At 46.7% G+C, this 14,831-nt stretch overlaps 1 protein-coding gene across 4 annotated transcripts in view; it reads left to right on the forward strand.

Annotated features, from left to right (window-relative positions):
• Positions 1-14,831, forward strand: part of SZT2 (SZT2 subunit of KICSTOR complex) — a 119,500-nt gene that overhangs the window by 88,527 nt on the left and 16,142 nt on the right. For 3 of the 4 annotated variants that reach the window (XM_032953111.2, XM_076066048.1, XM_076066056.1), the window contains exons 66-72: positions 358-638; positions 1,387-1,492; positions 2,923-3,009; positions 9,797-9,871; positions 10,205-10,270; positions 13,522-13,735; positions 14,234-14,402. In XM_032953111.2, the coding sequence (XP_032809002.2) occupies positions 358-638; positions 1,387-1,492; positions 2,923-3,009; positions 9,797-9,871; positions 10,205-10,270; positions 13,522-13,735; positions 14,234-14,402 (998 nt within the window). The remainder of the gene's footprint in view (positions 1-357; positions 639-1,386; positions 1,493-2,922; positions 3,010-9,796; positions 9,872-10,204; positions 10,271-13,521; positions 13,736-14,233; positions 14,403-14,831) is intronic. The other variant, XM_076066051.1, reaches the window with a different exon arrangement.

Below are 14,831 nucleotides of genomic sequence, written 5' to 3' on the forward strand. Positions count from 1 at the left end.
CTGCTTAGCAGTAGACTAATTGATCGCCTGTCACCTCTGGAGGGCTGGCACGATACTCGTACTTTGTATGTACGAATGTATGTTTAACTTCTTTCGCACCATACGTAGCCAACCGTGCTAATCGGAGGTGCAGGGGGTGGGGGACAACAAACCAAACACAAAAAGCAATTCTCAAGATGTGACTTTTCAATCTAGATTTTAAAGTGCATAGCTCCGAGTGGCTTCCTAATATTGGAAGCAAGAGTGTTCCAGACGGCCGCAGAAGTGCATCTGAAAGCGCACGATGGCTGTCCAAAAATAGAACGCCAAATCTATCTTCCACCCATTGTCTCCGATTTCTCCCTCTTACCCCTCCAGGCTGCTGCCAACAGTGTTCCTCCAATGGTACCGCATTGCTCCCCGCCCAGTGGCACCAGCGACATCGCTACCCCCACCTCTACCACTGGCTCTACCACTACTACTGCCCACAGCCTTACTCCTGGCCCTGCTGCTCCTGCTGCTGCTGCTGCTTCTGGTGGCGGTGGCGGGGAGGCCTGGCTGCTAGAGCTGTGCACGGCTTTCATTCAGCAGTACGTGCAGTACCTCCAGAGCCTCGGATTCATCCTCGTACACCTGCGTCCCTCAACACCTGCACGCAGGTGAGAGAGGCAGTGGCGGAGCCAGTGGAAACCGTGGCAGCGGTAGTAAAAAAAGCGGCTGTAAAGTCAGTAACTTCATTACCAGCAGTTGTATCAGCAGCAACAAGTGCTTGTAGCATCAGAAATGTCATAATCAAGAGTTGCAGTAGCGTTTGTAACACTATAGCAGTCTAATCGGCAATCTTAGTATTAGCAGCTGCAATAGTTGGAGCCAGGCCATGGTGGCTCGTCATGCCTTGTGGGAGGCAAAAGTTGGTGGATCGCACAAATGTCACAAAACTTTTGTCCTGTGTGCATTGAGGTACCATACCCTGGTTCGCCGGGTGAAGGCAATTCGCCAAATAAATTGAATACATCGACTCTGTCAGCATGGGATGGTGTTTCCTCCTTGCATGCTTTGATTTTCTCTGGGTGCTCCAGTTTCCTCCCACGTGTAAACACTCATGAATTGGCCAATAACACCTTAACATATAGAGGACTACCGAACTTGGGCAATTGTTGGCACCAGCTCACCGCGTGGCTGCCTTTCCCAGCTTGTTTGCGGTTCCTCGCACCTCCTTGAGTCCTTCTCTCTACAAGAGTGAGTGAATACTGTGCGCGTTACAAATAAAAATTATTATAGTAACTTAATTGTCAACAGCAGCGCTAGAATTAATAGCAACAATCACATCAATAACTTCATCATCAGCATCTTAATGAAAAGAGACACCCAAACCCACGGCTCGAATCCAGGATTTTTTGTCTGCAGGTCATCGGTCTCCACACGTCCACGCTCGTCTGCTTTCTCCGTGAACATAGGGACATCAGACGGGAAGCCCCGTTCACAGAGACCCTGGCCTGAGAGCAGCACCAAGGTGAGAGTGGCGGTTTGGGAACGGTGGCACAGTGGTTATCGCACTGCGCTATGAACCCAGCCAGCCGGATTCCATTCCTGGCCACTGCTAATATCAGTTGAGAGTAATATGCGAAACGGTCCTGGGCCTCCCCAAGGTGACTCAGCCTTCAATAGGTGTCTAGTGCTGTGTATAAACAGCATTCAGGAGACAAAGGCAGCCAGGCGCGGTGCCTACCACACCACCCCCTCGTGCCATGCAGACCTTAATATGTGCTCACAAACAACACTTATTACAACAGTCTTAAATGCTTTATGGGGATTTTTGCTAAAGCGTGTTAGTGTGTTTTCGTGCGTGTCAGATTAGGTGGCGTCTGATTTACAATTCCCAGGATCAGATCTGCATATATGTTGGGTAATTTTGTGAAGGGTTGGGGTAACCTTGTAGGGATTACGAGGCCTCCAAGGTTGAAGGAAGGGGCTCTTGAAAGACACTGTTTGATGGAGACTGCCCTTGGGCAAAAATAGGAGACTGAGGAATAGCACTCACAACAACCTGATCCCTATTTAATTTAATATCACAGCGAGGAGTGTGGGTGGTGTGTCTCTCAGTCACCTCAGGTTATCCATAACATCTGAGTTTCCCCCCCCCCCCCCCCCGATATCCTACCAAAAAGCCTTGGCCACTTCCCATGTCCTCAAAGTTCACTTAGTTGCGCGAGGTGATGTCACTGCCACTTTGTGGTGAATAGCGGCTGTTGTAGTGTATGCGAGTGTGTGTCTGTGTGTGAGTGGGGAGTATGAGTGCAGTGCTTCATGCGCTGTGCTACGAACCCGACGACCCACGTTTGATTTCTGCTCGGAGATAACACCAGTGACGATTATCTGAACCAGTCCTGGGCCTTCCCGAGTTCCACTCGGCCTCAGATGAGTACCTGGTTCAGTGTATAGGACATCGCCACTAGGGAGACAAAGGCATTCGGGCGTGGTGCTGACCACCCACCCCCTCGTGTGCCATGCTGGCCTTCATAAGTGCTTGCTACTAGCACTTGCCCCAACAGTCTATACAGAGGATCTTTGTCTTTTTTGTGTTTATTTGTATGCCTCTGCATGGAGAGCAGCGGCATAGCAGATAGCGCATTGCACTCCAAACCTGCCTGACCTGGGTTTCATTCCCAACCGCAGCTAACATGATATCTTAACTTGTCCTGGGCCTCTCCTAGGTTGACTTTGCTTTAAAAAAAAGTACCTGATGGGAGTGTATAAGCATCGTCACTGGAGAAACAAAATCCACACAGACATGGTCCTGGCAACACCACTTATACATGGTGTTGGAATTCACAAGTACTCACAACCAGCCCTTGACCCAACAGTCTTATGTTTAGGCTATATGAGGAAAGCTTTTGTCTTTCCTTATGTATATCTGCGTGTGTGTGCGCGAGTGTGTCTCAGGCTGCAGGTGGTGGAGTGTCGTCACTCATGTATCACCTCCAGCGAGCCCTGCCTGGTGGCCTCGTGCTGATGGAACTCGGGTTTCAGGTGATGAGATTTTATGTGAAGGCTACAAACATATAACGCGTGCACACAGTGTAGGGTAAAATACCATCACGAATCAATTTAAACAACAAAATACTTGGGATAAATGTCATTTGAAATACAAAATATAACACACTTGAAGAAATTGTATTTCTGAATACAAAAACGAATGTTGAATATTTATCTTGTTATGTGGAAAATACCAACAATCTGGACCACTGGACAGGTTCCGCATGATTGGAAGGGGGACCGCACAGACTGTAACAACTACAGGGACATTTTACTCCTCAGTGTGCTGGGAAAGGTCCTGGCAAGGATTATTCAACTTAGCCTTGTCAGGCACGCTGAGGAGAGGCTTGCAGAGCCCCAGTGCGATTTCAGGAAAGGGCAGTCCTGCACAGATGCCATATTTTCTGTCCGTCTGCTACAGCTGTCTGCACCACTGGGCGGGTTTCTCAGGATTAGAAGGATGCCCTAGTGGTCACCTCCCTTTAATAAGGGGGACCGCACAGACTGTAACAACTACAGGGGCACATCTCCCTCCTCAGTATACCAGGAAGGGTCCTGGCAAGGGTTAACATCACCTTGCCAGGCACGCTGAGGAGAGGCTTGCGGAGCCCCAGTGTGATTTCAGGCCAAGGCGGTCCTGCACAGGCGCCATATTATCTGTCTGTCTGCTACAGCAGAGGTGTAGAGAATTACAATAGAACCTACATCTCTGATGTATTGACCTGGTCAAGGCCTATGATACTATCAGTAGGCCTGGGCTCTGCATTATTCTTCGTGCTCCTCTGCTCACGATCATTCAGGACCTTCATGATGGTGAGTGGGCCCGGGTAAAACTACGTGGCCAGGAGTCTGAGCCATTCCCTGTTCACCTTGGGGCGCGACAAGGATGTCCTCTGGCTCCCACATTATTTAACATATTTTTCGACCACGTAGTTTGTGAAGCCTTCGATGGTTGTACTGGAGAAATTTCCATCTGGTACAGATACAATGGGAGGCTGATCGATGCCTAGGTGTGGTCAAGGTATGGCTCCCTATTGCTCAACCATGTTAAGTATGCTGATAATATGGTAATTGCTGCTTACTCAGAGGAGTTGGAGGCGCTGCTGCTGAACCTGGAGCTTGCCACGAAGAGGTGGGGCCTTACCATCAGCCCCACCAAAACTAAGCACCTGCCTGGGTATTTTGTTCCATCGGACACTCCACCCACACAACTCAAAATTGGTGATGGGGCAGTTGTGGAGAGAGTGGAGAGTTTCCCATACCTGGGCAGTGTGCTCATGACCGGCTCCGGTTTAACAGCAGAGGTCTCGCTCCGAATTAGTTGGGCGACATTAGCTACCTGGTCTGTCGCTCCGCACGAAGCTTCAGGTCTTCTCGGCCACGGTCATTCCCTTCCTTCTCTACTCTTGCGAAACATGGACCCCCCTAATGGAACATCTTCGCTGGTTAGAAACATTCAGGCTGGCCTCCCTACGATCCATCCTGGGTTTAACCAGGCTGGATTATGTGAGGAGCTCACAAATCCTTTAAAGATCTGGACAAAGTCCCATCGGAGAGCTCCTCTGGCAGGCAAGGCTGCGTTGGCTGGGTCATGTAGCCCACATGCCCAGCCGCCACCGCATGCCTAAACAGCTTTTGTTCGGCCGGATAGAGGTGGCTAAACGGGCGCGGCACGGGCTATAAAAGAGATGGAGTGATGTGGTACAGGAGGATGTGGAGCTGAGTGGACTTGCCGATGACTGGTACCAGTGGTGTCAAGATCGGCCTCTGTGGAGGAGGCTCGTGAAGGACGCTACTGGGCAGTTGGAGGCAACCGCCCTCCAACAACAACAGAGGGCGGAGAAGCGACACTCACAACAACGAGCAGCGCGCCTGGTGGCTAAAGCACAGCAAGGTGGCACAGTAGGGGGCATAGGTGTTCCATCAGCCATTCATCTCAGTCGACCCATGGCACCTGGGTCTGCCCCGTGACCTCCTGCCAGCGGGCGTTCGACACTTCACGTGGCCTCAACGTGCACATAGCCTGGCACAATCGTCGTGGTGATGTCACCGCCACTTAGTGGCAAATGGCGTTTGGTTTATATAGCCTGGGTGAGCGGCAGTGTAGTGGTTAGCGCATTGCGCTACAATTCTAGCGACCCGAGTTTGATTCTTGCTCACGACCAACACCAACGACGATTATCTGAACCAGTCCTGGGCCTCCCCGAGGTTGACTCCGTTGAGTACCTGGTGCGATGTGTAAACATCGCCACTGGGGAGACGAAGTTGGCCGGGATTGGTGCTCGCCACCCACCCCCTCGTGTATGTCCGTCTCCGATTATCTCATATGCTATCATAGCTGCATCTGTTCATCTGGCTCGGTCTCAACTATTTCTCACTCTTTCTCCTGGTCATTCCCTGTCATTTTGTCATTGTGTCTCTGTGTCTGCCTGTGCTTGACAGGTTAGTAATGAGTGTCCTGGTGGAACTGCTGTTGAGAGTTTCTCTGAGAGGACGAATGATGGCTTAAGGGAGACTGCTTATGGACAATCAGACGGTATTAGGGGGACTGACTTTTTAGATAGCTTTGAAGAAGGCTTTAAGAGAGAGTGAGGCACTGCCTGTGGAGTGTGAGAGCGATACAGATTTAGACCGGTTACTGAGAGATTAAGACCATATCCTTGCATGTGTGTCTATATCCACGTTTGTGGCGATGTCTTGATTGTTTGTATTGGTGTCTTTGTAAGTCTGTCTGTATTAGCGTGTATTCGTGTGGGTTGGTTAACGTCTGTGTCTGTGCTTGCAGTCGGCTTTGCCTGTGTGTGTGTGTATGCATGTGTGTATGCATGTGTACGTGTGTGTGCGAGTGTTTCTGTTTAGCGAGTGTTCACGCCCAGCATGATGAATGTCGCACTTCATTTCTAATAATGTCAAGTGTCACTTAGCCTCACTACTTTAATTAAAGTGGAGAGAGGGCAGGGCACACACGCACTCGCAAGCACACGCATACACACTTGCACTGCATCCTCCTATGTGCATATAAATACAGACGTACATAGCACGTATGGGCAGTCACGTGCACATTTATATTTACATAACCTATACTTATTTATACTAAACCAACACATACATTATATATACTATCACATGCATACATATATCCATGTACAGGAAAACCTCACCAAACACGGAATTATCGAACACGTATTTCGACTTTACACAGTTGACCAAATGAGGTCTGTTTTCCGAAAAAAGGGGGTGATGTTTTGGCTATACGTGGTTTGACGTTGCTAAGGCGTGCGATAGGTGAGAGTGCTTCATCTGTTGGAAGGTACGATGGTGTGAATGAATTGACTGAGATTTATTTATTTCCCATGTCTGGCTTTTTGTGTGCTAATGTAACACACTCAACACGCTCGCACAACACGCGAATGTTAACACAGATTGTCGCATGCATATAGCCGTCCACTCATTGAGGACGTCAGTCATACGAACGCCTAGACATGCGAATCGTGAACGTTCAAGTGACAGTGTTAGGGGCGAGTGCTTGGCTAGCGATTCAATATCAGGGGTGAGCGCTGAAGTGAGTAATGGAGAATGAGGCTTTGCATAGAGGTGAAATTGAAGGAGTGTACACAATACATAAGAAATGGAGTGGCTCAATGGTGGAAATCATGTAGAATTAGTTAAACAAAGAGGGAGGGGGTGATAATTTTGGACCCAGGAACACAACCATATATTTTCCTGTAAGGTCTGTTATTTGTCAAGAGCTGTTTTGCCCAACACAGCATTTTCCAGGAACGTAATTCCCGCGTTTGGCAATGTTTTCCTATATATACATGCGATCGCACACACAATATATACGTGTAAGTATACTGATATACGGGAAACGATGATGCAGTAATGTACGCACCGCCATTATGAACCCAGCAACCTAAGTTCGATTCCATGTTGTGGTGCGGAGTTACATTCTTAACCATTCCTGTGATGTCCCTCGCCACAGAGCACTTAGCTCTGTGGTTAAGTATGGTCATACAACCCCGTGAACAAGAGCATGGGGAGCCATTCATCAGTGGATTGACAATGACTTTTTTTAAAATCATGGTTGTACCAATATTTATTTTCTTTGTCACTCACAGTACTCACTCAAGCTCACTTATTTACTCACAAAAATTACTCTTTCACACACCCACTTATCCACTCACTGTCTCGCTCGCTCACATAAAGCTCACCCGCACATTAACATACAAAGACTCATTCGCCCACCTACTCCCTCACTCGCCACCATCCCACACTGACAATCCTCACTCACAAACTTGCCCCTTCCGATTGACTCGCACATTTACCAAACTTGCTCACTCAACCCACTCGCACGCTCACCGATTCACTCATTCACTTACCCATCCATGCCCCTCCACCCTAACCCAACCCACGGCTATAAATAATAAACAGCCATCCCTCACTGTGAGCTCCGTACCTCCCAGCTTATTCATGATTAATTTACGCCTTCTCGCTGTGCGCGGGCTCTTTCGGCCAAACGAAATCTTGCACACAAATTGGGCTTCTTTATAAATCAAGATAAAGTCAAGGACTCTCCCCGTGAAAATGAGCACAGTGCTGATCTCTGTTTGGTGGCTCTGAGAAAGGTGCAAATTTAACGTTCTCCTGGCAGGAGCCAGTCTCTCCTTAGGTCGACTGCAGTTGACTTCCCTTAAAGCGGTGAGACTAATTTTATTGAGGCTGGGCGATATTGCTGCTGGTGAAGATTGTTGCAGCTGCAACGACTGATAATCACAATGGTGGTGCTGATGATCGCCATGTTGCTGCTGCTGGTATTGATGATGCGTAACAATTTTTTTTCTCTCTTTGTTCCTGCGTAGTAAGTGTTATTTCTTAATTGCTTATGCCTCAAAAATACAGAAAATAGATATTATTCCCCACAAACTTTGCTTTTGTGACCAGGACAGTGATCTTTTGAAATTTACCTATTTTCAATGAGAAAACGGGCAAATTTGTGTATTTTCGTTCAAATAAAGTCAGAAAAAAACAACATGAATCAAAATTAACATGTGTTTATACTAAAGTAATACAAACATTACTACAAAAGATTTAGACACCATTATCACAGGCAGGACTGGCCACAGTGGACCGAGTTCTCTGTGGGGAGGAACAACGTCAAGTGGGAGCCACTGGTGGACCCCCGGAAGGTGCTGATGCCACCACTGTACATCAAATTGGGCCTTATGAAACAATTTGTCACAGCTGTAGATAAGGAATCAGCAGCCTTCAAGTACCTTCAAGACTCCTTCCCTTAGCTCTCTGAGGCAAAGGTCAAAGCCGGTGTCTTCGTCGGACCAAAGATAAAGAAGATCCTGGAGTGCAATTAATTCCCCAAGAAGCTCACTAGTAAGGAGAAAGTGGCTTGGAACAGCTTTGTCACAGTGGTTCGTGGCTTCCTGGGCAATCACAAGGTCAATCTATGTGGAGCTGGTTGAGACTCTGGTGAAGAACTACGGCACAATGGGCTGTAGGATGTCCCTCAAAGTCCTTAATGCTCATCTCGATAAATTCAAGGAGAACATGGGAGCGTACTCGGAGGAGCAAGGTGAGTGCTTCCACCAGGATATAGTTGACTTTGAACGCCGCTACCAAGGACAATATAAGGAGAACATGATGGGAGACAACTTTTGGGGGCTGATTTGTGAAAGTGATTTACAGTATAATCGTAAATCTCGAAAAACTACTCACTTCTAAATCTTTTGTAGTAATTTTTGTATTACTTTAGTATAAATGCATGTTAATTTTGATTCATATGTTTTTTTTCTGACTTCATGTGAAGACAAATTCGCCCGTTTGCTCATTGAAAATAGGTAAATATCACTGTCCTGGTCACAAAAGCAAAGTTTTGTGGGGAATAATAGACATTTTCTATACTTTTTAGGCATAAGCAATTACGAACTAACACTTACTACCCAGGAACAAAAATGGTGTTACATAGTGTAATCTTTCTAATGATGATGGCCTGAATTGACTCCTTCCCCCTCCTCCAATTGGAATTTTACCTGGCAACCATCCGATTGTGAGTTGGCCACAAACTCAATAATGAAACACCCGAGAATCGTAATACCAGACTGAGGCACAAGCTCTTGAGAGTTCTTTTAGCTTAAAAAAGTAGGGTCCCCCTCTGAGTGTCGCTGCAGTCAGGGCACCGAATGTACAATCCTGGTTATTGGTTGAGTGATGCCATAATTGTCATGTATCGCAACATCAGTATCATCCTAAGTAGCATCATCAGGATCTTCATCATCTCTTTGGCATCAGTGAAATGAGTCACTTTGTGGCACGTCAACATTGACCGGAATTTGAGGTGACTGACCACTGACATGGGTTTGTTGGAATTCCCATCACTGGCTCACTGCCACCAATGGAGATGGGTAACGACCATTATTAGACTTACCTGAACTTGTTGCAGATGGGTCCTGCATTGGAATGTTTGGTTAGTTTATTTTCATCGAGTCTTTCGCTTCATGTGAGGAAACTGGAGTACAGAACCTGGAGAAAGCCCACACACACCTAGGTCCACACAGGCGAATTCTTGAACCCACTTACTGCACTCATCTCACATCTCCTTTGCACCCAAGCAGGTTTGAGAGTTTCATACATCTCGTGATCCACCCACCCACCCTCATTTTCAATGTACTGGATTACAGGCATGCACTGCCACACTTGGTTCAAAGATTGGACGAAGGATAAGGTCTTTAATCTGTTGGGGTTTTTTTTGTTGTTTTTTTTTCCTCCACAGAGACATTTCTTCACGGTGAAGCAATTCGCTCTCGAATGTTCTCGATTCCCAGTCGGGCAGTCTCTCAACCCACAGGTGACAACGCAGTCGCGCATCCAGATCACTCGTAACACCACAGCCCCCTGTCCGCTATCAGAATACAACTTAGGCTCGGCTCCTCCGTAACATTGGATTTCAATATCAGCCTTGATTGAGACCGAGTCTCAGAATCGGGGGTATTAATTGAGACCTCGGAAGAACTGTTTTTTTTTTTAAACCAACAAAAAAATTATTTTTACTCAACTCGGTGTTGTTGCTAACTTGTGCAGGATAAATGTTTTGTACTGCATGATGTGATTTTGTTATGTTGTTGCTGATGTATTTGTGTGTGAGTATATTGTCATGTTTGCTGTTCTCCCCCCCCGATAGGGTTTCATAGGATTGAAAGCGCGTATGAAACATTATGTGGAAGGGAGCACAATATCAGAATCTGCGGTATGTCACCTGCTGGCAGTGGGTTATGGCAGAATATATATACCAATACATCATATTCATATTTTTTATCATCTATATCAGCATAATTTTCAGCAGCATCGTATACATTAACATCCTAATATTAATCGAAATAGCATACTCATGAACGTAAAAATAACCATTCAGATCATTTGCAGTATTGTCAACAACAGTATAACCAAATCATCTTCATCATCCAGTGTCAACAGCAGTGACATCGGCAAACTAAACTACATCATCAACAGCATCACAGCAATATCAACATCAGGAAATCACTATCATCATCTGTAACATTGATGTTATAAACAACATTCATTATCATATAGGCATCATGATATTTAACAGTTATTATGCACAACCTTTAAATTAATATTTGTAACTTATCTTTCTGCCTTCTTCATTTTCGCCATTTCTGCAATGCTTCCTCTCATGAAATTCCTCCAATATTTTATCAAACTTTTTTGAAAACCTTCCAATCTTTTAGAATATCACAGCCCTCTAAATTCGCAGATGGTAGAGCCAAGGCCCCTCAACGTGCTTCCCCTCCACTGCCAGCTCATTTGGACACCGTTTTCTCCCCCAATCATTGAGGGAAAATTAACCAGCGCCAATTCATTATTGGGCCACGAAGGGTGATGGAAAAGTAGATGACATGACACAGGAGTGGGGCTACATAAAGCAGTGAATATTATGTTTAAAGAACATGAATATTTGGAAACATTTCACCAAACTTCTTGGTGACAGATTAATTCTGCCACTTTCAATTATGTACCGTGGAGGAAAATAATTCTGCAGAGAAACGTGGAGAAAAATCGGAAACAAGTCGAAAAATTCTGGAGAAAATCCAGAAAACAGTCTCCAGACCTTCCACATTTATACAGTTGAAGAATCACGTGTGGGGACAGTGGATTTCGAGTGGCAATTCAGTAAAATCAGCTGTCAGTGAGCGGTTTGTGAAGTAACGCCATGAGGTCTTCCAGGCAGGGAAGCCATGGAACATCGCTGGACCAAAGTGCATTGCACTTGTAAGTGGACCATGTAGATGCACAGAAGAGTTTCATCAAGGTCGTTCATTGCTTTCTATATCAGGACACAGACTTTTCCATCGCCACATGTTTATCTAGAGACAACTCGCGCTCCCAGCCCCTGTAAAGTGCTGATATATTTTTTGTCCAGGCGCAAGACTGTTCTTATAAAGATGACGCAAGAACATAAACACAGGGCAAGTCTTTACACCATTGGAACCTCCAGTAGCAAAATATCATAATTGGTTTTTTACCCTTTTATCTGGCAACAAAAATTACACCTTTTTTTACAAGGAGTCATGTTTGCATTGACCAGAATACCAGCGGTCGGAATGCCAACAAAAAAACATAACTCTGATAATGTATGCACTGTCCTTGAAATTGATTGGTCCACACCCGATACAGCTTTCCTTAGAGCCCAGTCTCACATGGTGTTTGACCAGATGACGCCAAAAGGCGCACCTTTTGGCCTTTTGGTGTCATCTGGTAAAAAAAACAATTATCAACAGGGCAAGTCGTCCACGATTGTAGTTTATCAATAACTTTCAGTCGCTATGAACTGATAAAGCCAGCCTCCAGGTACATGCGTCTTCAGAATCTGAGACAAACTTAGGCACTTTTGTTTCGGATGTACGCACACTAAATTAATCAGGCTAAAAAATATTTAAAGGAATTTGCACCCCAAACGCCTAGTTATTTTCTTATGGACACGTGCTTGGGCTGTGTCATGAACTTCCAGCTTTGCAAACGATGGAAAACAACATAGTGAACGTGAAATGTGCTTTAGTGATGTGACCACATTACCCTTGTCTTAAAGTATTTGGGAGAGACATCGCTAGGCGGTACAGTCAAGTCGAGTGTGTCTCTCTGTTTATTCTTCTCAACAAAGAAACATCAGAACATGTGTGAGACAGACTGGGGCACATTGACTAGGTGTATGGCTACTAAAGAAAAGACCTGTTTCTGATAGCAACTTCCTCTGAGATTCGTAGGGTTCTGTTGTTAACTTTTTGTTCAGGATTTACTCCCAGGGTTCAATAAAATGGGTGTATGGGCTCTCTAGGTTGTGATTCTTCTGCTGTTTCCTTTTACGCAACTGAAACCTGTGCTGTCCCTGTGCTTTGCTGTTACTCAAGTTATATCCGCGCTGTCGTCTGCCTCCTGTTGCCTACCGCTGTCTTCGGCATTTTTTTCCTTGCTGTTGTCAACGTCACGTTCGCTGTTGATGTTCCTGGACGATTAACAATGGTGCTAATCTGCTTCATTGAAATGGTGATGGTGGTGGTGCTGATGTTGGTGACCATTACTGTGCTGGTGTTGGTGCTGATGGGGTTTACCAACAGTCATGATGTGAATGGGCTTGATTGTGATGGTGTAAATGCAATAACCTCGAATATTGTGGTGAATGATCGTGGTTTGGTGGTGTTGATAGAGACGATGGGAAAATGGTGTTGCAATGATATTTGTGGTTATGTTAATCTCCGTTCAGTTCAATGCTCGGGACACATGTGCAAACATACTTTTTACACCCATTTAACACGATGTTAAAAACACACGCACACTTTAATATGTGAATGGACGCACACATATACGCAAACACATTTACACACTGTTGATACATTCGCACTGTTGACAGTCGTATAAAGCAGTAGGCCTTGTACTGTCAATGATGTTCTCTAATGCGTGTGTTTTGTGTGTGTGCGCGTGTGTGTCAAACGTTTCCCCACCACCGGTCTTGCCTGGCTTGTTACTGTTGTTTTTTTGACTGCTCTTGTGGTATTGTTGTTTAAACGTTGTTTTTGTTGCTTTGCTTTAATTTTGTCTTGTTTGGTTAATTGTTGCTGGCAAAATTGTCACTTTTCAATTATTTCAATTGTTTGCTCATTGAATGTCAATCGTCTCTTATTACTGTATGCGCTGTGTGGTTGACTGCCGTTCATTCTTTAATTTCTCTGTTCCACTATCAATCCTTCTTGCGTTGGTTTGGTTTGTATTTGGCTGTCATTGCTTATCTTGCTTGCCCTGTGTTTCACTGTCGCTCGTTACCTTGCTTGCCCTGTGTTTCACTGTCGCTCGTTACCTTGCTGCCCTGTGTTTCGCTATCGCCTGTTACTTTGCTACCCGGTTTCACTGTCGCCCGTTACCTTGCTGCCCTGTGTTGGGCTGTTATTCGTTCCCTCGTTTTTACCACCGCCGTTGGTGCGACAGCTGTCGATGCTGTTCACGGAGGAGTGCGAGCGCGTTCGCGATCTGATGCACGTGCACTCGTTCAGCCATGACTTCCACCTGCGCGTCGCTCACCACTACCTGCTCGGCCGCCAGCTCACTTTCCCGCGCGCGTACGCCCTGGGAGCTTTCCTGCACCGGTTCGCACGCGCCCATCGCAGCGCCCCCAAGTACGGGCGGAACCACCTGCTCACAGGTGAGGGCGGCAACCAGGAAGACGGGAGGCACCTGGTGAGAAAAGGGAGAGGCAAGGAGAGATAGGCGGGGTGACGTGTGGGGGAAACACTGGGACACACACTAGGGGAGAGCTACGGGTTGGTATGGGTGAGAGGGGGTCATGGTGAGGTAAAGGGTAGAGGGAAGGTGAAGAGAGCGATATGGAGAAAGAGCAAACACGTGAAAAGGCTGGGGGGTGGTTACAGAGAGGCATTGAGAGGCACAGACAAAACACGGGAAGGCGCATAGAAGCATATGGAGGGCATGTGGTGGCAAGGCAGACATGGGGATTGACACAGGGATTGACGAAGATGGTGATAATTATTCTGTTTATCCTGTGATAAATCCAACTCCACTCTTGCCGCCACTGCTCATATTGATTCAGCTGCTGCTGATGATGATTACGATACTACTATATTCACTGCCTCATACCTCATGACCCCCATGCCCCCCTCCACCCCTCATTTCCTGCATGCAGGTGAGCTGGAGCTTAGCGTGGGGGGCACGCCCGCCCCCCAGCTGTACGCCTACATGGTGGAGCATGCTCACACCTACGGCTTGAAGCCACTCACCATGGAGAGCGGCCCTGGGCCTTGTTCCCCGGGAGGCCTGGCCCTCGAGTTCGCCCTCGTCGCTCTCTCCACCAGGTGCTGGGGACAGGAGGAGGAGGAGGAAGGGAGGTGGTGGTGGCCCAGTTGTCTGGTGCCTGGTCTCAGTGCTGAGTGTGTGTGTGGATATATAAAGAGAGCGGTGTTCTTCATTGCAAGGCCCGCGGGCCACTGGCGGGCCCCTGGTGGCCTTTTAGGGCGGTCCCTGACGTGCGGCACCCCGACAATACACATGTTTAAATGGCTTCATCATAATGCTGTCAAACCAAATGGTTTCAAATGTGTAGAGGCCCTCACACTGATGAAGACGTGTTGGTGAAAGTGGCCCCTCTCTGAAAATTAGTGAAGAACACTGATATAGAGTGAGGCTGTGGTGGTATGAGTGGTCGGGATGTGCATAATCAGAATATGTATGTATAATGGAAAAATCCTATGAGCTATGAAGCTCTTTTTCACAGATGATCAGTC

This window comes from Petromyzon marinus, chromosome 1 (assembly GCF_048934315.1).
Source record: "Petromyzon marinus isolate PM22_M1 ecotype Great Lakes invasive population chromosome 1, UKy_Petmar_22M1.pri1.0, whole genome shotgun sequence".
Lineage (NCBI taxonomy): Eukaryota > Metazoa > Chordata > Hyperoartia > Petromyzontiformes > Petromyzontidae > Petromyzon > Petromyzon marinus.